Raw genomic sequence first — 22,178 nt, 5'->3', positions numbered from 1 at the left:
TCTTAATACTCTTAACTAGAACAGACACACGTCACCTCCATTCATATTTCATTGCTGGGAGATAGTCCCCAAACCCCACCGGGTACGTGGCGGGGGGTTGAAAATCAGTTTGGGTAGACCTTTACCAGCAAAACATTGGATCAGGGAAGTGAAAATATGATGTTTTCCTGCACAGACGGCCGTCTTGGCCATTCTGGAGATACATGTGTGTGTGTGTTATGTGTGCACGCACATACACGTATGTCGGTGGATATTTGGTGTGTGCATGTGTTTACATGTGTGTCTGTGTATCTTTTGTGTGTGCGTATGTGTCTCTATGTGTCTGCATGCACTGTATCTATATATTTGTATCTGTGCGTGTTGGGTGAAGGAGTGACACAATTATATCTGCATGTTGAGGTGTTTACTCTGAAAGTCACGTGGAAAACTGCATTCAGAGAGGCAGAACCAGATCTCGTGAAACCAGTTAGGAGGTTTATCGTGCTCTGAGTCATATGATAGCCCTTTGACAGGTTTATTCCCAGTGGGGATGGAAAGAAGTGAGCAGATATCAAGACAGTTCGGTCTCATAAATGTCACCTGGGGGAGACTCTGGGACTTGGAAATAGGCACGTCAAGTAGAAAACGGCTGTGGAGTTTGTACGATGTGTGTTGACTGGACAAGCGCGTATGGCAGCCGTCATCGGAAAATGGATGGTGACGAAAACCATACATGTAGGTGAGGCCACCTAGGCCAAGTCCTGGAGCACTCATCATGAATGAGTCTATGGGCAGAGAAGGCTGAAGGCCGTGAAAGAGGCAGATACAGACAACATTCTGGAACACTTGGTGTCCAGGAAGACAAGAGTAGAATGGGAATCCAAAACATAAACGTGGCCTGAAACGCAAAATTACCGGGGCCCCTGGGTGGCTCAGTTGGTTAAGTGTCTGACTCTTGATTTCAGCTCAGGTCATGATCTCGTGGCTTGCGATCTTGAGCCCCGAGGCAGGCTCTGCGCTGACGGCATGGAGCCTGCTTCGGATTCTCTCTCTCTCTCTCTCTCTCTCTCTCTCTCTCTGTGTCTCTCTGCCCTTCCCCCACTCACTCTCTCTCTCAAAATAAATTAACATTAAAAAAGAAGAAAAATTATGGCAACCAAAAAAATCACGAAAGACAGATACGATGTGATTCATGGCAAAAGTGGGACCTTTCGCCTCGAACTCTTTTCATGGGTTGGTTGCATTTGTTTACGTAGATTCTCCTGGACCTTCAGAGAAGGTAAGTTGTATCGGGTGTGTGAACAGAGTCACTTTTTTAAAAAAATAACTTGGAAATACTTTTGGAAAAAAAGCATTCATTACTCCTTGTCAGGGAGTTCAAACACCGGGGTTCCGTACCACATTCTGTGCTAAATGGATTTCAAGTCATTGGTGAAGTCACAGAAGTGGGTGAGTGTTAAATCATTATGTACATGCACTGAGGAGATAAAGGTACACTGAAAGCCTTCATCCTCTGCCATGTGCAAGGCATGCTGCTCTTGGGTTCCCTGACTTACTGCATGCTTGTTGATTCCTTTTAGGGACTCTGAAGTGCAAAAAGGACAAAGCCTATGAAGGTGGTCAGCTATGTGCCACGTGCTCCAGTCCCCGAAGATTGTACAAGCAAGAGATTCACAAGTTGAAGGACATTACTTGTCTCAAGCCTTCCATAGAGTCCCCTCTGAGACAGAACATGACCAGGAACAGTGAGGAAGACCAGGAACAAGAAGAAGACGGTGACGGCCAGCTGTCCCTGGAGAGGTTCCAATTCCCCCCGTGGAACATCTCTTTGAATATGACCGACGAGCACGGGAACACAGTGAACTTGGTCTGTGACATCAAGAAGCCAACGGACGTGTACAAAATCCACCTGAACCAGACAGATCCCCAAGAGATTGATATAAATGCAACGGTTGCTTTGGACTTTGAGTGTCCCATGACTCGGGAAAACTATGAGAAGCTGTGGAAACTGATCGCGTATTACAGTGAGGTCCCTGTGAGGCTAAACCGAGAGCTCATGCTCGGCAAAGACCCCAAGGTCAGCTACCAGTACAGGCAAGACGCCGATGACGATGCCCTTTACTACACGGGCGTCAGAGCCCACGTTCTTGCAGAACCAGAATGGGTCATGCAGCCGTCCATAGATATCCAACTCAACCGACGTCAGAGTACGGCCAAAAAGGTGCTGCTCTCCTATCATTCCCACTCTTCGTTAACAATGCCCGCCAAAGAGGCCAGGCAGTCTCGGAGCAGAAGCTGGGTCATGATCGAACCCAGCCGAGCAGTGCACACAGCCCAGATCGTCTTGGAAGGGGATCCGTGCCGGCTAAGCTGTAACGTGAAGGCTTCTGAGAGTCCATCCATCTCCTGGGTGCTCCCGAATGGCTCCGTGCTGACAGCACCCATGGAGGACCAGCATGGCAAGTTCTCCATCGTCACCAGCGGCTGGCTGAGGATCAGATCAACAGAGCAGTCAGACTCGGGTTTGTACCGGTGCATCGCCCAGGTGAGGGATGAAATGGACCAGATGGTGTACAGGGTCTTTGTGCAACCACCTGCCACTCAGCCTCCCGACGGACACACACTGACAATTCCAAAGAACGTAGGGGAGCCTGTGATGCTGCCTTGCAGTGCGCTGGCCATACCCGAAGCCCAGCTCAGTTGGATCCTTCCAAACAAAAGGATAATAAACAATCTGGCTAACACGTCCCATGCATCCGTGTTGGCCAACGGAACTCTTTCCATCCCAAAGGTCCAAGTCAGTGATGGCGGTTACTACAGATGTGTGGCTGTCAACCGGCAAGGGGCCGATCATTTTACTGTGGGGGTCACCGTGAGTAGGAAAGGGTCTGGCCGGTCATCCAAAAAAGGCAGACACCCAGCTGCGAAGACTCTTTCCAGAGTGCCAGGAGATGTCGTAGAGGATGAAGGTGGCTCAGGCGTAGGAGACGGAGAGAGCACTTCAAGGAGATTTCTACAGGCAAAGGACCAAGAGGAGCTCCTCAGAACAAAGGACGATGCCGTCGCTGGAGGTCAGAAAACCAAGAAAGGGCGAAGAAAACTCAAACCCTGGAAGAATTCTGAAAAAGAACCAGAGACGAACATCGCAGAAGGTCGCAGAGTGTTTGAGTCCAGACGAAGGATAAATATGGCAAACAAACAGATTAATCCAGAGCACTGGGCAGACATTTTAGCCAGAGTACGTGGGAAAAATCTCCCTAAGGGAACCGAAATACCCCGGGTCATTAAAACCCCCACTCCCCCATCCGTGGGTCCGGAGGTGACGCCCCTCCTGCCTGCCGTCCCTCCCCCCTCGGTAGGGGAGGAGGGTCCTGCACGGACCACAACCAGCGCTGAAGAAACCTCGGCAGATGCCTTTCCATTCGGTGAGGACGATCAGGTTTCCGGCACTGTGTCCTCAACCAGGATGGGACCGGACAGTGGACATGATGGAGTGATTGTCGCTGAACCCAAAGTGACAAGCACGCATCGGGAAGAATTTATTGACCATGACTTTTCTAAGACTGAGGATACAACTCCCACTCAAGTTGACCCAAAGTGGGCTACCGCCAATGTACTGATATCCATCCCTTATGAATCTTCTCCTACTCTCCAGACCCTGCACACGGTCTACGAAGAGCCCACCGATGAAAACACAGGCACAGAGAGCTGGCCTGCAGGAGATGTTGGGTCCGTGCCAGAGCCTACGTCAGATGGGTATGAGTCTCCACTGGGTGCCATCGCCTTGGCTGAGTCTGAGACTGTGTCCTATGTTGACCCAGATGTGGAGGCTGACTCACAGCCAGATGAAGAGAACAGGAAAGAATTGACTTTCGATCACTTTACGCCAACCCCCATCGTGTGGGTTGATGACTCCAGGACATCTGAGCCATTAGATAGTGTCGCATTAGGGGAGCCAGCTGTCCAACGACAAGGACATCCACGGAGACAAACAGATAACACCCAGCTTGTGAAAGGTGCTTCAAGCACTCAGGGAAACCCGCTGATTGAAAAGGGCACAGAGGAGAATTCTCAGACACCGCAGGAAGGAGATATGCCCGAGAGAGACCCCACAAACTCCGGAGATCCTAATAGTAGGGGAAAGCGAGTCAAATCTACCCCTCCGCTGGACTCTGCCCCCGGAGTGATGAATGGCATCACTCCCTCGGAACATCCCAGCGACACCACACTGGGTGCTCTCTTTGACAAGGACCCCACCACGGTAACAGCAGCGATGCCAACCAAAAAGGCCACTTCGGCTTGGGGGCCGGCCACTCACCCTTCTCGAAAGAGACCCAACGGGAGGAAGAGATTACGCGCCCACAGATTCCGACACAGGCATAAACAAACCCCGCCCACGACTTTTGCCCCGACGGAGACTTTTTCTACTCCACCTACTCAAGTACCTGAGGCGAAGGTTCCAGAGCACGTGGAGAGTTCACCGGTGCCGACGTCTTGGATTGGCCGCACAGTTGGGGTCCCCAAGCAGGCGCAAACGGAGAAGCAGGCAGAACCGGTACCCAAAGGAACCCCAAGAAGGAAACACGGGAAGAGGCCAAATAAACATTGGCATTCCACTTCTACAGCGAGCTTTCCCACGTCTGCCTCGACACCCAGCCCTTCCCCAGAAAGCAAGCATGAAAATGTCATTGTCCCCAGTCCAGAAACTCCACTCTTATCTACAACCATTTCTCTGACAACTGGGGACCCACGTGAGAGGACTACCATGGAAGATTCTGTGACAACCACCACAAAAAGACACTTGTCACCCCATAAACTCCAGGAGACCATTCCAGTCACCTATAAACCTATATCGGACGGAAAGGAAATGACGAATTATGGTGTCACAAACATCAATGAGCATAAAACGGACAGCCCAGTCCCTGATGACCCCTCGAGTAATGCTGCATCACCTTCTGGCTCTGAGGTCTCCACTGTGGGAGACTTTCAGGAGGAATCTGCTCCGTCTAGCTTTCCCGGAACCTCACCCTGGAATCCCCCAGGGACAGCCCGGCCTGGGAAGCCACAGACAGACACACCTGTTACCAGCTCTGTGGAAACCCTTACAAACTCACCCTTTCTTAAACGGTCGGAGGATGTGGGTTTTCCTTCCGAGTTCCCTCCGTCAGTCACAGCATCTACACTGTTTCAACCAGAAGAAGGGGGTGTCTCAAGCCCTCTCTTGAGCATAAAAGTAGAGCCATCTTCAACTGAGGCAGAAACCACCACCGGTGCTCATGATCATCGTGGAACGACTCCTGCTGCAATCACACCTTGGAATCCTGCCTCGACTCCTGCCCCCGCGGAGGGGACTGCATCCCCTTTCCTGGCCACCACTCTTGTGTCCTGGGCACAGACCTTCACGGAGCCCACCTCTCTTTCTTCAAAGACACCACCGTTAACAGATTCCAAGGAAAACGTTTTCTTGAATTACGTGGGGATCCCAGAAACCAAAGCAGCCCCGGTGAATAACGGGGGAACACAGCATGTATTGAGGCCACATGATTTACCCACCCCTTCTTCCAACCAGAATAAATTTAACTTAACTCCAAAGCAAGAGTTGGGAAAGGAAGCATTTGATGGAAAGGCCCAAAACAGTCTTCCACGTGGCCCCGACGGTAAGGCTGGGCGAGTCCAACTTCTCCACCAGCCAGCCAGAGTTCCTGCCCAACCAATCCCACCGAGGGGAACGGTGAGGCCACCACATGTGGCCACAGAAGGCTCCTTTAGGTACTTTGTAACTCTCCAGCCCCCTCGTCACTTGACCAACAAACCGGAAATAACGGCGTACCCTTCAAGGGCCTTGCCAGAAAATAAGCACTTTACGACTCCGAGATTACCAAGTACGACCAGTCCCATGGTTTCAGCGCAGAAGCCCAAACCTCGCCTTCCTAGTAAGTTCACTGACCAAGGAATGGACCGGTTCAGTGTCAACCCCAAAGTGTTTGGGAATAACAACATCCCAGATCTAAGAGAACCTGGTGGCAAGCTTCCAAGCTCAAGCGTACCCCATTATCCCAATGGAAGATTCCCTTTCTTTTTCAACAGGACTCTCTCTTTCCCACAGTTGGGAGTTACTCTCAAGCCCCAGACGCCTACATCCCCTGCCCCCAGCTTAAGAGAGAAAAAAGTCAACCCAGGTCCCTACAATAGGCTACATTCCCAGAGCATCATCCACATGGACTTTGGTCCCCCCGCACCTCCATTATTGCACCCTCCCCGGGCCACGGGGCCGCCCTCAACAAATGCACAGAACATCCCTGTGGTCTACTCCACCCGGAGCTCCGTCCCCAACGTGGTATCATCTGGCCAGCCTTCCAGAAGCTTCCATCAGACCAGCTCCAAGCTGTTCTCTGCTGGAGGACCGCCCGCATCCAAATTCTGGACGCATGGGGAAAAGCCCCAAATCATCACCAAATCCCCTCAGACTGTGTCTGTCACCGCGGAGACAGATGCTATGTTCCCATGTGAGGCAACGGGGAAACCCACACCTTTCATTACCTGGACAAAGGTTTCCACAGGTAAGGCGTTCAAGTGTCTGCGTTTTAACTGGGGCTTGTGTAGGAAGGGGTTACTTGGGCGTGTGACCCTCGTCAAAACTGCAGACTCTGGGCAAAGGGCAGATGGTTGGGACAGGAGGGGACCTCTGAGAACCTAGATACAAGGATACTCCTTTAGAGGGAACGGAAGTAAGGAACCAGAACCCCTACTCGGGCTCTAACGTATGTGAGATTTTAGTGGGGCCATGGAAACATGTAGTAGGTTCTTTGGATAAGGAATGACTGAGGCTCAGGGACATTTCAGAAAGGAGCCACTTGCCGTTTCCCTGAGAGACTCAGCACACAAGTCCTCCACCACTTGTGGGGTGCCGTGAGGGTGAGGACAGGAGTGAGCAGACTCCCCTGCCCTTCCATTGGCCGGCAGGTGTAAGCACAGCCCGTCTGGGGTGCATGAGGCATTCCTTTGACTGGTACCTACACATAGGGTTCTATTCATTTGTTTGGGTTGCCATTAACAGCGGACCACATGCAGGGTGCCTTAGAGACAGGCGTTTATTCTCTCCATGTCTGGGAGGCTGGGAGACTGAGATCCAGGCAGGGCTGAGGCTGGGGGTCTGAGATGCAGGCAGGGCTGAGGCAGGGGCTCTGAGATCCACGCAGGGCCAAGCATGGGGGTCTGGGATCCAGGCAGGGCTGAGGCTGGGAGTCTGAAGTCCAGGCAGGGCTGAGGCTGGGGGTCTGAAGTCCAGGCAGGACCGAGGCTGAGGGTCTGAGATCCAGGCAGGGCTGAGGCTGGGAGTCTGAGATCCAGGCAGGACTTGAGTTTAGGAGTCTGAGGTCCACGCGGGGCTGAGGCTGGGAGTGTGAGATCCAGGCAGGGCCGAGGCTTGGAGGCTGAGGTCCACGTGGGGTTGAGGCTGGGAGTCAAAGATCCAGGCAGGGCGGAGGCTGGGAGTCTGAGGTCCAGGCAGGGCTGAGGCTGGGGGTCTGAGATCCAGGCAGGGCGGAGGCTGAGAGTCTAAGATCCAGGCAGGGCGGAGGCTGGGACTCTGTGGCCCAGGCAGGGCTGAATATGGGAGTCTGAGGTCCAGGCAGGGCTGAGGCTGGGAGTCTGAGATCCAGGCAGGGCCGAGGCTGGGGCTCTGTGGTCCAGGCAGGGCCGAGGCTGGGCATCTGTGGTCCAGGCAAGGCTGAGGATGGGAGTCTGAGGTCCAGGCAGGGCTGAGGCTAGGAGTCTGAGATCTAGGTAGGGCTGAGGCTGGGGGTCTGATATCCAGGCAGGGCTGAGGCTGGGGGTCTGATATCCAGGCAGGGCTGAGGCTGAGGGTCTGAGGTCCAGGCAGTGCTGAGGCTGGGCGTCTGAGATCCAGGCAGGGCCCAGGCAGGGAGTCTGACATCCAGGCAGGGCTGAGGCTGGGGGTCTGAGTTCCAGGCAGGGCTGAGGCTGAGAGTCTAAGATCCAAGCAGGGTGGAGGCTGGGAGTTTGAGGTCCAGTCAGGGCTGAGGCTGGGGGTCTGAGGCCCAAGCAGGGCTGAGGCTGGGAGTCTGAGATCCAGGCAGGGCCGAGGCTGGGAGTCTGAGATCTAGGCAGGGCTGAGGCTGGGAGGCTGAGATCCAGGCAGGGCCGAGGCTGGGGGGTCTTAGGTCCAGGCAGGGCTGAGGCTGGGGGTCTGAGATCTAGGCAGGGCTGAGGCTGGGGGTCTGAGGTCCATGCGGGGCTGAGTCTGGGAGTCTGAGATCCACGCAGGGCTGAGGCTGAGAGTCTAAGATCCAGGCAGGGCGGAGGCTGGGAGTCTGAGGTCCAGGCAGGGCTGAGGCTGGGGGTCTGAGATCCAGGCAGGGCTGAGGCTGGGGGTCTGAGGTCCAGGCAGGGCTGAGGCTGAGAGTCTGAGGTCCAGGCAGGGCTGAGGCTGGGAGGCTGAGTTCCAGGTAGGCTGAGGCTGGGGGTCTGAGATCCAGGCAGGGCCGAGGCTGGGAGGCTGAGTTCCAGGCAGGGCTGAGGCTAGGACTCTGAGGTCCAGGCAGGGCAGAGGCTGGGAGTCTTAGACCCAGGCGGGCTGAGGCTGGGAGGCTGAGTTCCAGGTAGGCTGAGGCTGGGGGTCTGAGATCCAGGCAGGGCTGAGGCTAGGACTCTGAGGTCCAGGCAGGGCAGAGGCTGGGAGTCTTAGACCCAGGCGGGCTGAGGCTGGGAGGCTGAGTTCCAGGCAGGGCTAGAGGCTGGGGGTCTGAGGTCCAGGAGGGGCTGAGCTTGGGGGCTGAGGTCTGGGTAGGGCTGAGTCTGGGGGTCTGAGGTCCAAGCAGGGCTGAGGCTGGGAGTCTGAGGTCCAGGCAGGGCTCAGGCTGGGAGTCTCGGATCTAGGCAGGGCTGAGGCTGCGAGGCAGAGTTCCAGGCAGTGCTAGAGGCTGGGACTCTGACGTCCAGGTGGGGGCGAGGCTGGGGGTCTGAGATCCAGGCAGGGCTGTGGTTAGGGGTCTCAGGTCCAGGCAGGGCTGAGGCTGGGAGTCTGAGATCCAGGCAAGGCTGAGGCTGGGAGTCTGAGAGATCCAGGCAGGCTGAGGCTGGGAGCCTGAGTTCCAGGCTGGGCTAGAGGCTGGGACTCTGACGTTCAGGCAGGGCTGAGGCTGGGAGTCTGAGATCCAGGCAGGGGCGAGGCTGGGGGTCTGAGATCCAGGCAGGGTTGAGGCTGGGAGTCTGAGATCCAGGCTGGGCTGAGGCCAAGAGTCTGAGATCCAGGCAGGGTGGAGACGAGGAGGCTGACATCCAGGCAGGGCTGAGGCTGGGGTCTGAGATCCAGGCAGGGCTGTGGTTAGGGGTCTCAGGTCCAGGCAGGGCTGAGGCTGGGAGTCTGAGATCCAGGCAAGGCTGAGGCTGGGAGTCTGAGAGATCCAGGCAGGCTGAGGCTGGGAGCCTGAGTTCCAGGCTGGGCTAGAGGCTGGAACTCTGACGTTCAGGCAGGGCTGTGGCTGGGAGTCTGAGATCCAGGCAGGGCTGAGGCTGGGAGTCTGAGATCTGGCTGGGCTGAGGCCAAGAGTCTGAGATCCAGGCAGGGTGGAGTCGAGGAGGCTGACATCCAGGCAGAGCTGAGGCTGGGGTCTGAGATCAGGCAGGGCTGAGGCTGGGGGTCTGCGATCCAGGCAGGGCTGAGGCTAGCTCCTCCTCTGTCCTGTCTGCTTGGCTTGTAGACCCTGTCTTCTCCCTGTGTCCTCACATCGTCATCCCTCTGTGTGGGTCTGTGTCCTCATCATCCCCTGTCCCTGTTCGGACACACGCCCTCCCCGAATACAATGCACCCCAACGACCTCATGTTGCCATAATTATCTCCTGAAAGACCCCATCGCCAGACAGTCCTGTCCTGAGATCCTAGGGATGCTTCTTCAACGTACAAGTTGGGGAGGGGACGCAATTCAGCCCAGCACAAGGGTGCATGCTGGGAATGCTGGGATGCCCAAAGAGCTCTCGGCTTTGCAAGGGTGAGCATCCACTTCATCTGGACGGCAAAACAGTTTCCAGGTGACGGAGGAAAGGAACATCTGACGAGACACCACGAACGGCCCACTGCTTCCCCTTCCCTGTCTTTCTCTCTCAACGCGGCTGTGTCCTTCAGGCCTGGATTCTGATCAGAGGGGTTTTTTCCTTCCTCTGTCCATTTTGATGATACAGGAATGATTTATGCTGATGGCAATCGCACTGGAGGGAGCTATTCATTCCTCGCTTAGGTTTATCTCACCAGCGTTTTGGAAACCTTCTGAAGTGCAGCAGAGGCTCCGCGCACAGGGGAATTAAGGACCTCTTTGATCCGCTCAACATTGATGTCATATGTTTGCATAATGATCTAAGGAGGGATGTTGCTCGAAGTAGAGGGCTTTTCATCCCGAAAGCATCGTGCCTGTGTTTCTCTCCCGGCAAAACGTATTTGTATTAACCCGTAGAATCTTCGTGCCTCACATGAGAGCAGATCACCCCCCGGACCGGGCCCCCCTCACTAGACACACATGCGCACAGGCAGCCGTGGTTGCAGGCGGGATCCAGGAGCCCAGCTGTGTGGGAGGCGAGGAGAATGCCAGAACTCAGGGCTCGCCAGGACTTTTCGTTTTGTATACATGGGATTTGGTATTCTTCAGAAATCGTGAGGCCACGACCTCAGGGAAGGACGACCGTTGAAGAAAGACAGTGTGTTTTGCAATAAGAGGGGACCACGCAGGGAGGGGCCAGGGTCCGTCAGCAGGCAGAAGGGGTCAGGGAAACATGGACGGGAGCCTTGACTGGAGTTTGTGCAAGGAGGCTTAGGGCTGGCTGGCTTGAATCTCACCATTGGGCTCTGGGGCCTAGGGGCTTCCCGAATGTGTGGTCCCGCCCTGGGAAGCTTCCAGCAGGTGAGTGGTGGCCTGGGAACGGGAGAGCCCCATACACAAGGGGGTCGGGGTATGGGCTCTGGATTGGGTGGTTTATTTTTATTTATTTGTAATTTTTTAATGTTCATTTATTTTTGAGAGAGACAGGGAGAGAGAGAGAGGTGAGTGGGAGGGGGTAGAGAGGGAGACAGACACAGAATCTGAAACAGGCTCCAGGCTCTGTGCTGTCAGCACAGAGCCAGACGCGGGGCTCGAACCCACGAACCGTGAGATCATGACCTGAGCCAAAGTCAGACGTTTAACCGACTGAGCCACCCAGGCATCCCTGCATTTATTTATTTACTGTTTATTTATTTATTTTTGAGAGTGGTGATCTACTTCTAATGCATACTTCTTTTTTAAAAATATTTATTTTATTTTTCAGACAGGCAGAGAGAGAGAGAGAGAGAGAGAGAGAGAGAGAGAGAGCGTGTGAGCAGGGGAGGGGCAAAGAGAGAGGGAGACACGGAATCCGAAGCGGGCTCCAGGCACAGAGCCTGAGGCTGGGCTCAAACTGATGAACCCTGAGGTCGTGACCTGAGCTGAAATCGACATTTCCATCACTTGAGGGACTCAGTCACCCAGGCGCCCCTATTAGTTTGCATTTAAAAGGTGAATTGCTTGCTAACTCTGGGACTGGCTAGTTCTGGGAGGGGCCTGGGGTCCCTCCAGGGTCAGCAAAACCCAGATGTGAAAGCATCAGAAAAGCCTAGTTGCTAACACATCCTGAGTGTGGTGACAGCTCAGAGCCTGGAGCCTGCTTCACGTTCTGTCTCCCTCTCTCTGCCCCTCCCCTGCTTGTGCTCTGTCACTCTGTGTCAAAAATAAATAAATGTTAAAAAAAGAGAAGAAAGAAAGAAAGAGGAAGGAAGGAAGGAGGAAGGTAGGAAGGATGGAAAAGAAAGAAAGAAAGAAAGAAAGAAAAGAAAGAAAGAGGAAGGAAGGAAGGAAAAGAAAGAAAAGAAAGAAAGAAAGAAGAAAGAAAGAGGAAGGAAGGAAGGAAGGAAAAAAAGAAACAAAGAGAAAGAGGAAGGAAGGAAGGAAGGAAGGAAGGAAGGAAGGAAGGAGAAAGAAAGAAAGAAAGAAAGAAAGAAGAAAGGAAGGAAGGAAGGAAAAGAAAAAGAAAGAAAGAAGGGAAAGAAAGAAAGAAAGAGAGAAAGAGAAAGAGGAAGGACGGAAGGAAGGAAGGAAAAGAGAAAGAAAGAAAGAAAGAAAGAAAGAAAGAAAAAGAAAGAGAAAGAAAGCAAAATTTAAAGTTTACAAACTTCCTCGTAGAGATTTTACCATTTGGTTGGGGCACCTGGGTAGGTAGTTGGGGCCGTTAAGCGTCTGTCCGACTCCTGATTTCAGCTCAGGTCGTGATCTCACGGTCTGTGAGTTCCAGCCCCGCGTCAGGCTCTGTGCTGACACCTCGGAGTCTGGACCCCGCTTCCGATTCTGTGTCTCCCTCTCTCTCTGCCCCTCCCCCGCTCGCACTCTGTCTCTCTCTCAAAAAATAAATCAATATTAAAAAATATTTTAAAAAACCATGGGGAGGAGAGGGTGAGGAGAGAGAGAAGCACGCCCCCAGACTGCAGTGCGGGGAGGGCTCTCGACTCCGTGTGGAAGCAGGAGTGAGCACCCAAGTCCATCAGACATGGCAGAGAGGGACCAGCTCAATGTCGCTCACGTTGGACTCGGGAGCCTGGCCACACGCAGGCCGGGGCAGGGGGGTGGGGGGGGGGTCAGCCTCCGCACCTGTGTGTCTAGTAGCAGAAGTGACAAGGAAATCCCCCGGTGCCAGGGGTGGGGTGTGTGTGGGGGGGTGGATCTCATAGAAGCTTCCAGAAAGCCCTCCAAACCCATGCTGGCTGCTCTTCGCCGGAAGGTGGCATATCCCTCGGTTCTGGGGTCGGCATACGAGCCAGAAATGGTGACCCTGAACGTTCTGTCGTCTCCGTGGTGGAGCTGGGGGCTGGTCTTCGCTTCTGCGGGTCCGGACATGAAGAGAAGGATTGATTCAGCTCCTTAACGAGGAATCGTCCTCCCTGGCTTGTGCGGAGAGGGTGTGTTTGCCTGGAACCTGATTGTACCTGTTTTGACTCCCAGGTGCCCTGATGACCCCCAACACCAGGCTCCAGCGGTTCGAGGTCTTGCAGAACGGCACCTTTGTCATCCGGAAGGTACAGGTGCAGGACCGTGGCCAGTATATGTGCACGGCCAAGAACCTACACGGGGCGGACAGGATGGTGGTCCTGCTGTCTGTCACCGTGCAGCAGCCCCAAATCCTAGCCTCCCACTACCAAGACGTCACCGTGTACCTGGGAGACACCATTGCCATGGAGTGTCTGGCCAAGGGAACCCCGGCGCCCCAGATCTCCTGGATTTTCCCGGACAGGAGGGTGTGGCAGACCGTGTCCCCCGTGGAGGGCAGGGTCACGCTGCACGAAAACAGGACCCTGTCCATCAAAGAGGCCTCTTTCTCCGACAGAGGCGTCTACAAGTGCGTGGCCAGCAACGCGGCGGGCGCGGACAGCCTGGCCATCCGGCTGCACGTGGCGGCCCTGCCACCCGTCATCCACCAGGAGAAGCTGGAGAACATCTCGCTGCCCCCGGGGCTCAGCATCCACATCCACTGCACGGCCAAGGCCGCGCCCCTGCCCAGCGTGCGCTGGGTGCTGTGGGACGGGACCCAGATCCGGCCGTCGCAGTTCATCAACGGGAACCTGTTCGTCTTCCCCAACGGCACGCTCTACATCCGCAACCTGGCGCCCAAGGACAGCGGCCGCTACGAGTGCGTGGCCGCCAACGTGGTGGGATCTGCGCGCAGGGTCGTGCAGCTGACGGTGCAGCGCGCGGCGGCCAACGCGCGCATCACCGGGACTTCCCCGCAGAGCACCGACGTGCGCTACGGCGCGACCCTCCGCCTGGACTGCAGCGCGTCCGGGGACCCCTGGCCTCGCATCCTCTGGCGCCTGCCGTCCAAGCGCATGATGGACTCGCTGTTCAGGTACGTGCTCGCTCCTGCCTCCCGCTGCGCTCCGGGGCCTGCCTCCCCTCTGGGCGCTGGGGTCCCCTCCTGCATCCGCCCTGGAGCCATCGCGGGAGCCCTCTCCTTGGGGTCAGATGGGGAGGGAAGTGACTCCGTGTCGGGACAAAGATGCTCGCACCTGGATCCCTGCGTGTGCTCCGCGCAGGGAGCGGGCATTTCTTTCTTTGCACGGTGAATTTTTGTCTTTGGAAAGTGGGATGTGGAAAAAACATCTGCCTTTCTCCTTCTCCTTTCCTGTTCCCCCCTCCCAAGGGAAAAAAAAATGAACCAATAACTTCTGTTTTAATGATTATATATGGACTGTATTTACAGGGATAATATTGCCTGTAGTCCCCTAGGTTGTACGATTTTGACCCAACACACACAAGAAGCTTCAGGTCTTACGAGAAAGTGGCCTTAGCGGAAGAGAAAGGCGGTGAACACAGAAGAAGTTAAAGCCATGAATAGGGCACCATGTTGGAATATTCCAAACATTTCTTTTGGCTGCAAAGAGAGTCACGGTCTCATCCAGTGCCTTAAGTTCCCAGATGTACCTAGATCACTGGTTCTCCCCTGTAGGCGGCTTTGGCCCCAGGGAACATTTGGCAATATTGACAGACTTTTTGATTGACAGGAATCAGGAAGTGACGATGCCACTGGTAATCACCCTACACTGCCCAGGACACCCCATTCCAGGCAGTCATCCAGCCACGGGTCTCAGTAGTGCCCAGGCTGAGACACTAACCTAGCATGAAAGACCATTCTTCTATCATCTATGTGTCCGTCTATCTATCTATCTATCTATCTATCTATCCATCCATCTATCATCTATCAGTGATGTATCCATCCATCACCTATCTATCTATCCATCATCTATTTATCGATCTCTCTATCTATCATCGGTGTATCCATCCATCCATCAGCTATCTATCGATTAGGTATGTATGCATGTATGTCTCTATCATCTATATCTATCATCTGTATCTATCCATCCATCTGTCCATCTATCAGCTATCTATCTATCCATCAACTATCTATCTATCGTCTATATATCTATCCATCCATCCATCTCTCCATCCATCCATCAGCTATCTGTCTATCCATCAGCTATGTAAGCATGTATGTACATATCTATCTGTCATCTATATCTATCATATCTGTCTATCTATCTTTGATCCATCCATCCATCTGTCAGCTATCTATCTATCCATCACTTATATATGTATCTATCATCTATATCCATGTATCTATCTGTCTATCCATCCATCCATCTGTCCACTCATCTATCTATCTATCTATCTATCTATCTATCTATCTATTATTGGTCTATCTATCCATCTATCCATCCATCTATCCATCAGCTATCTATCTATCCATCAGCTATGTATGTATGTATCTATCATCTATATCCATGTATCTATCTATCTATCCATCCATCCATCTATCCATCAGCTATGTATGTATGTATCTATCTATCATCTATATCCATGTATCTATCCATCCATCCATCCATCTATCCATCAGCTATGTATGTATGTATGTATGTATCTATTTATCTATCTATCATCTATATCTATCTATCTGTCTATCATCTATGTACTTATCTATCTATCTATCCATCCATCCATCCATCCATCCATCCACGAGCTATCTGTTGTGGTTTTCAGCGAGACAGATTATTCCCCCAGGGAACACCCATAAATGCCTGGGGACATATTTGGTTGTCACACTAGAGGGGAGGCTGCTAGTGGCATTGGGTGGGTGAAGACCAGGGACACAGCTCAACACCCTACAGTGCTCAGGACACCCCACCCCAGAAAGCCACCCCTCCCAGATGTCAGCCGTGCTGAGTCTGAGATACCGTGGGCTACATCCAGAAGAGCCAATGTCTCTTCAGGAAGCATCTCAAGATACAGAGCAAGAGACAATGAAATCAAGGAAACATCAGTGGTGCCGTGGTTTAGAAACCCTGGCTCACGGCGCGTCCTCAGCATCCACAGCCCAGCAGCTCAGGCAGGAATGCATGTGGACGTGGGTCCCACCGCAGCACGTGAGGAGGGAAGCCAGCACCCGGGGCCTCGGGGCAGCTGTGCCTGGCCTCTCCAGTTTCTTTCCAATGCAGGGAAAGGGCGAACACGCTTTCTCGAAGCCTGAATGTGAACTTTAGATGGCGGGGTGGTGCCTGGTGAACCTTGCACTCTCCTTCCAGAATACCATGCACCCAGTTTTCCCTGGACTATCTCCCAGCTGGGCAGATGTACTGAATGAACGTGCAGTTAAAGAATGTGGTCCCAGGACGAATATGAGCCACTCTGCTAGTATGTCCCTATAAATCATAAATCACTGTCTTGGCATCTTCATTAGTACGAAACTCTGACTAATTGCATTCTTAGTAGAGTGTAATTAAACAACCCATGTGAGTTTTATCAAAGAGCAGGCTCTTTGGCTCGCATAGACATTGGGACTATTTAAAAATACAGATATCACAGCTTTTCTTGACTCCCGATCCCCTGTGATGCGTAGGCATGTATATGTTTCTGGGTTGCCCAGATGATTGTGGTTATGACCAAGGCTAGGAATCACCGCTCCGAAGTTTCGAAAAGCTGGCAGACATAAGGTACTGCACAGAGTTTTGGATTCTAAACTCTTAAGGCACATTGAGATATGTTTGTCTCCTCCTCTCTACTGACTCACATTGGCCTGATTCACACTTGCAGCCAACCAAACGGTGTATTTGCTCATTGTTAGTTGTTGTTTGTATTTTATTAACAATAGTCAGGTTGACTCAACCGTAGGCAGACTCTGTTTGGTTTTGTGTTTTCTCTTCTTTTCTTTTCTCTTCTTTTCTTCTCTTTTCTTTTTTCTTCTTTCCCATTCTTCTCTTTTCTTGGTAACTGTACAACACAGTTCCAGACACGCTGTCCGAATAATGCGAAATTTAGGATATATTTATGGGTTCAAACTCAACCCCTCCTCTCCTGATACCACCATGGTAAATTATGTGTAATTGCAAATTTTCAATCTGGACACTTTTTGAGGGAGAATCTCCCAGATCTTTCCACTTGTTACTGTGGGAATACCTCCAATTACTCAATGCATAGACTGGCCAATTTGCAGCTCTTGCCTCATAATGGGATATAGTATAATATAGAATAGTCAAGAGTAGAAATTACGTCCGAAGCATTTTATTCGGGAAGAACTCTGCCTCTTTATTTGGGTTAACACAGATTCATTCTCTCCATGGCTGTAGCTTCTTTTATCACTACCATAAGCTCTGCCCTGACCTCCCTGCAAATACGCAGTGAATACCCACCCAGCCTAACTGGGCACAAGTCCTTGACTGCATTGCACATCCTGGGATCAGTGGCCAGGCCAGCCAAAGGTCAGGCTCTACCGAGTCAGAGTTCTTATTTGTGGCAAATCAATCATCTCCGCCTGTGAACGCAGTCCCCTGCCGGCTGCAAAAACCACGTGACATTTTGCAGCCGCGGCCGTGTGCCCAGAAAGTTCCCCAGACCACGTGTTTTCCTTTCATTCTGGTGACCTAAAGCCAGGATAGAGCATATGGGAGACTGACATCCCTGTCCTTTTTGTCCCCCTCGGCCAGCTTTGACACCAGAATCAAGGTGTTTGCCAACGGGACCCTGGTGGTGAAGTCTGTCACGGACAAGGATGCGGGGGATTACCTGTGTGTTGCCCGGAATAAGGTTGGCGACGACTTTGTCGTGCTCAAGGTGAATGTGGTCATGAGACCGGCCAAGATCGAGCACAAGGAGGAGAATGACCACAAGGTCTTCTACGGGGGTGACCTGAAAGTAGACTGTGTGGCTACCGGGCTTCCCAACCCCGAGATCTCCTGGAGCCTCCCGGATGGCAGCCTGGTCAACTCCCTCATGCAGTCTGACGACGGCGGTGGCCGCACCAAGCGCTACGTGGTTTTCAACAACGGGACCCTCTACTTCAACGAAGTCGGCATGCGGGAGGAAGGGGATTACACCTGCTTTGCCGAAAACCAGGTTGGGAAGGATGAGATGACGGTGCGAGTGAAGGTGGTGACCGAGCCCGCCGCCATCCGGAACAAGACGTACGCCGTGGTTCAGGTGCCCTATGGCGACGTGGTCACCGTGGCGTGCGAGGCCAAAGGGGAGCCCACGCCCAGGGTGACGTGGCTCTCTCCAGCCAACAGGCTGATCCCCGCCTCCTCCGATAAGTACCACATATACCAGGATGGCACTCTTCTCATCCAGAAAGCCCAGCGCTCAGACAGCGGCAATTACACCTGCGTGGTCAGGAACAGCGCCGGGGAGGACCGGAAGACGGTCTGGATCCACGTCAACGTCCGGTCGCCCACCATCAACGGGAACCCCAACGCCATCACCACGGTGCGGGAGATCGCGGCCGGGGGAGTCGCAAACTCATTGACTGCCAGGCGGAAGGCATCCCCACTCCGAGGGTCTTGTGGGCCTTTCCCGAGGGCGTGGTTCTGCCGGCCCCTTACTATGGGAACCGGATCACCATCCATCGCAACGGCACGCTGGACATCAGGAGTCTCAGGAAGAGCGACTCCGTGCAGCTGGCGTGCATCGGCCGCAACGAGGGAGGGGAAGCCAGGTTGATTGTCCAGCTCACGGTCTTGGACCCCGTGGAGAAGCCCATCTTCCACGACCCGGTCAGCGAGAAGATCACGGCCATGGCTGGCCACACCATCAGTCTCAACTGCTCGGCCGCAGGGACCCCGACGCCCACCCTGCTGTGGGTCCTTCCCAATGGGACAGAGCTCCAGAGCGGCCAACAGCTGCAGAGATTCTACCATAAGGGTGACGGCATGTTGCACATCAGTGGCCTCTCCTCTGTGGACGCGGGGGCCTACCGCTGCGTGGCCCGCAACTCAGCCGGCTACACGGAGAGGCTGGTCTCTCTGAAGGTGGGACTGAAACCCGAGATCAGCAACCAGTATCACAATCTGGTGAGCATCATCAACGGGGAGACCTTGCAGCTGCACTGCACCCCTCCGGGGGGCCGGTCAGCTCGCCTCTCTTGGACGCTCCCCAACACCATGCTGTTGGAGGGCCCCCAAACACGGGGGCGCTTTTCCCTCTGGGAAAATGGCACCCTCACGGTGCGCGACGCCTCCGTCTTCGACAGGGGAACCTACGTGTGCAAGGTGGATACGGAGTATGGCCCTTCCGTCATGAACTTTCCAGTTATCGTGATCGCTTACCCGCCCCGCATCACCAGTGAGCCAACCCCCGTCATCTACACGCGGCCCGGGAACACCATCAAGATAAACTGTATGGCCATGGGGATTCCCAAGGCCGAGATCACCTGGGACCTGCCGGACAAGTCGCACCTGACCGCCGGGGCGCAGGCCCGTCTGTATGGGAACAGATTCCTTCACCCCCAGGGCTCACTAACCATCCAGCAGGCCACACACAGAGACGCGGGTTTCTACAAGTGCACTGCAAAAAACATCCTAGGCACTGACTCGAAAACTACTTATATCCACATCTACTGAAATGCCTCCCCCAGAATGTGGACTCCACACAGCCACTGCTTGGCAAGTTAGAACAAAGCCTCATTTGTAAAGAAAGCCGCCTCAGTCAGATGGTCAGGACTCTTAACGGACCTGTCACGGTGCATGGGAGCCCCCGTCTGGGTTTCAGGTTCATGTTGACTTTGACCTACGCTTGTCGGCAAAAGGAAGCAGGGCAAACACGAGAACCATGGTTTGGCTTCTCCAGGGACTTTCATTCATGTTTATGGGATGTCGTGTGCTCGCAGTGTAGCAGACGTAAGGAGAACTCGCTGAAAATAAACCATAGAGATTGCCGGTGCCTTGCTACCCCGTTGAAGATGCATCCCCTAGCTAACCTGCTGCAGTCTTAACATGATAGAATGTTCTACGATGACTACCCATCTTTCACTTATGTCCTGTCACTTTAGAACTCCAGCTTGCCCAAGAAGGGCTTAGAAGCACAGTGACTGATGTCTTTGTAATGTACAAGTTTCATGCAATATGGCTACCATTTTATATGGGACTCACTTTTTATATATTGGACTCACTTTCTCCCTGGAACTCACTTTTTATATAAGGTCTTACCTAAAGACTTTTTTTATATTTTCTTTCCAATCAGACGATGAGGCTAGAAAGAAAGGAACACTTTCTGTCTCATTAAAAATAATAAATTATTGGTCTTTACAAGACTTGGATACATGAGAGCAGGCATGGAAATACAACCGAAAAAAAATAGCCTCCAACCCTCCTTGAGCAAATTCAGTAACCATGATTATATTACCTTCCCCAGCAACCCTACAGTGTGGGAGGCTGGGAGATTGGATTTCCTCGTTTGTGGATTTATCTTGAGAGCTGAAGTCGGGGAGGGGGAAGGAGAGGGTAGGAGAGAGCTAAGCCGTGTCCCTGAACAATGAATCCAGAGCCTCCTGGAAAAGCCCGGAAAGGTGTCTCCCTCATGCAACGCCCCGTCGGTGTGTGCTCATGGAAAATAGGAGACATGTTATCCCCATGACTGCTTTACTGTATTTTTAAGGTCAATATAATGTACATTTGATAATAAAATAATATTTTCCAAATAACTAGGCAATGATAATAGTCCTATTTTCCAGGGCAAGAGCATTTCACATGAATTTGGGCATAAAGCAGTGTTTAAAGAGCTGCCTTTATCCAGCACATTGGAATTATTTTATTATCTGCAAGGGTTTAACAGGCAAGGAAACTGAGTGGCTCTAAGCATGTATTTTACAGGAAGGTATGGTGGGACCCTTCCATTCCAGGGGGTGCTGGTTCAGTAAAAAGCAAGACAATCAGGGGCACCTGGTTGGTTCAGTCAGTTGACCATCTATCCGACTTTGGCTGAGGTCATGATCTCTTGGTTCATTAGTTTGAGCTCCACATCTGGCTCTGTGCTGACAGCTCAGGGCCTGGAGCCTGCTTCAGATTCTGTGTCTCCCTCTGTCTCTCTGCCCCTCCCCTGCTCACACTCCCTCTCTCTCTGTCTCTCAGAAATGAATAAAGGTTAAAGAAATAAAAAAAAAAAAAAAGAAGCAAGACAATGGCGGGGGTGGGGTGGGGACGTGGTGCCTTTGCAATCGCTCAGGAAATTCTCTTTGGGAAAGACACATCTGGGGCACATGTCCCAGCCTTCCTCGAATATGCCAAACTGTGATTCTTCTGTTTCCCCTAAGAGGAAAAACAAAACTCGAGATAAGTATTTGGGAAGAACATGACTCTCAGCGTTGACACCAAGTGAAATGCTGCCAATCTTTAATGAATGGCAGTCACTGATGCAAAACAGTGCTTGGCTCTCCATGACCTGTGGGATGCACAGAGGGTCTCTCGTCTGTCCCTCATTAATCCATTTATTTGCTTACACATATTCGCAGTGCCCTTACCATGTGCGGGATACGAGGGCAGGCCCTGAGAGAACCACATGTGCAGGAAACACGTCTTGCCTCACATGCTCTGTAGACAAGTCTTCAGCCAAAGGAGGGCTTCTCGACCTCTGCACCCATTTGGGTTAATGAGGGACAGGCGAGAGACCCTCTGTGCACCACTCTCTGGCGTGGGGTGTCCTGTGCACTGTAGGGTGTTGAGCAGTGTCCCTGTTCTCCACCCACTAGATGCTGGTAGCACGTGCCAATCCAGGCGTGACAACCAAAAGATGGCTCCAGACATTGGCAAACATGCCCGCTAAGATTGCCCCTGCTTGAGAACCACTGCCATGGATGCCAGATATATGGTGGAGGACAAAGATGAAAATGATACATAGGTAAATAGATGGACAGATGATGAAGAGGAAGATGATGATGATGATGATGATGATAAATAAATAGATTGGTGACACACGGGTGGGCTCCACACACATCCTTAAGGACTTGCCCTGTCCTGCCGGAGGCAAGATAGCACGGCACAAAGACGCCTTTGGTGGTCTCCACGCACAGTCTTCTCAAAGGATGGAAAACAGTTGCCCAGGTCAGCTTGACACAAGCCTGAGACATTCAGAACCATTACACGTGGTTCAAAGAGCTTTCAGAACCCAGGAGACTCAAAGGCCACATCAGACGGAAGGGTGAGTGACATTTTTATGATGGGAAGTCATAACAGGGATGGCTGGACTTATTCCCCAGGAGTAAACACATTTAAGTCCGTTTGCCCACAATACGGATGTGTGTGATTTCAGACTGTTAATTGGCACCACATATCGTTCTCTCATGACTCGTAAATACTATATTAACGACAT

The 22,178-nt window shown here is 52.8% G+C and overlaps 1 protein-coding gene across 1 annotated transcript in view; it reads left to right on the top strand.

Annotated features, from left to right (window-relative positions):
• Positions 1–20,504, top strand: part of MXRA5 (matrix remodeling associated 5) — a 30,581-nt gene extending 10,077 nt beyond the window's left edge. Inside the window, 4 exon segments of the mRNA XM_042926611.1 lie at positions 1,560–6,539; positions 12,999–13,899; positions 17,528–18,324; positions 18,327–20,504. Coding sequence (XP_042782545.1) covers positions 1,560–6,539; positions 12,999–13,899; positions 17,528–18,324; positions 18,327–19,435 — 7,787 coding nt within the window. The 3' untranslated portion in view covers positions 19,436–20,504.
• The last annotated feature ends 1,674 nt before the right edge of the window (positions 20,505–22,178 follow it).

Source organism: Panthera leo, chromosome Y (assembly GCF_018350215.1).
Source record: "Panthera leo isolate Ple1 chromosome Y, P.leo_Ple1_pat1.1, whole genome shotgun sequence".
NCBI lineage: Eukaryota > Metazoa > Chordata > Mammalia > Carnivora > Felidae > Panthera > Panthera leo.
This window is presented reverse-complemented; position numbering and strand designations above follow the sequence as displayed.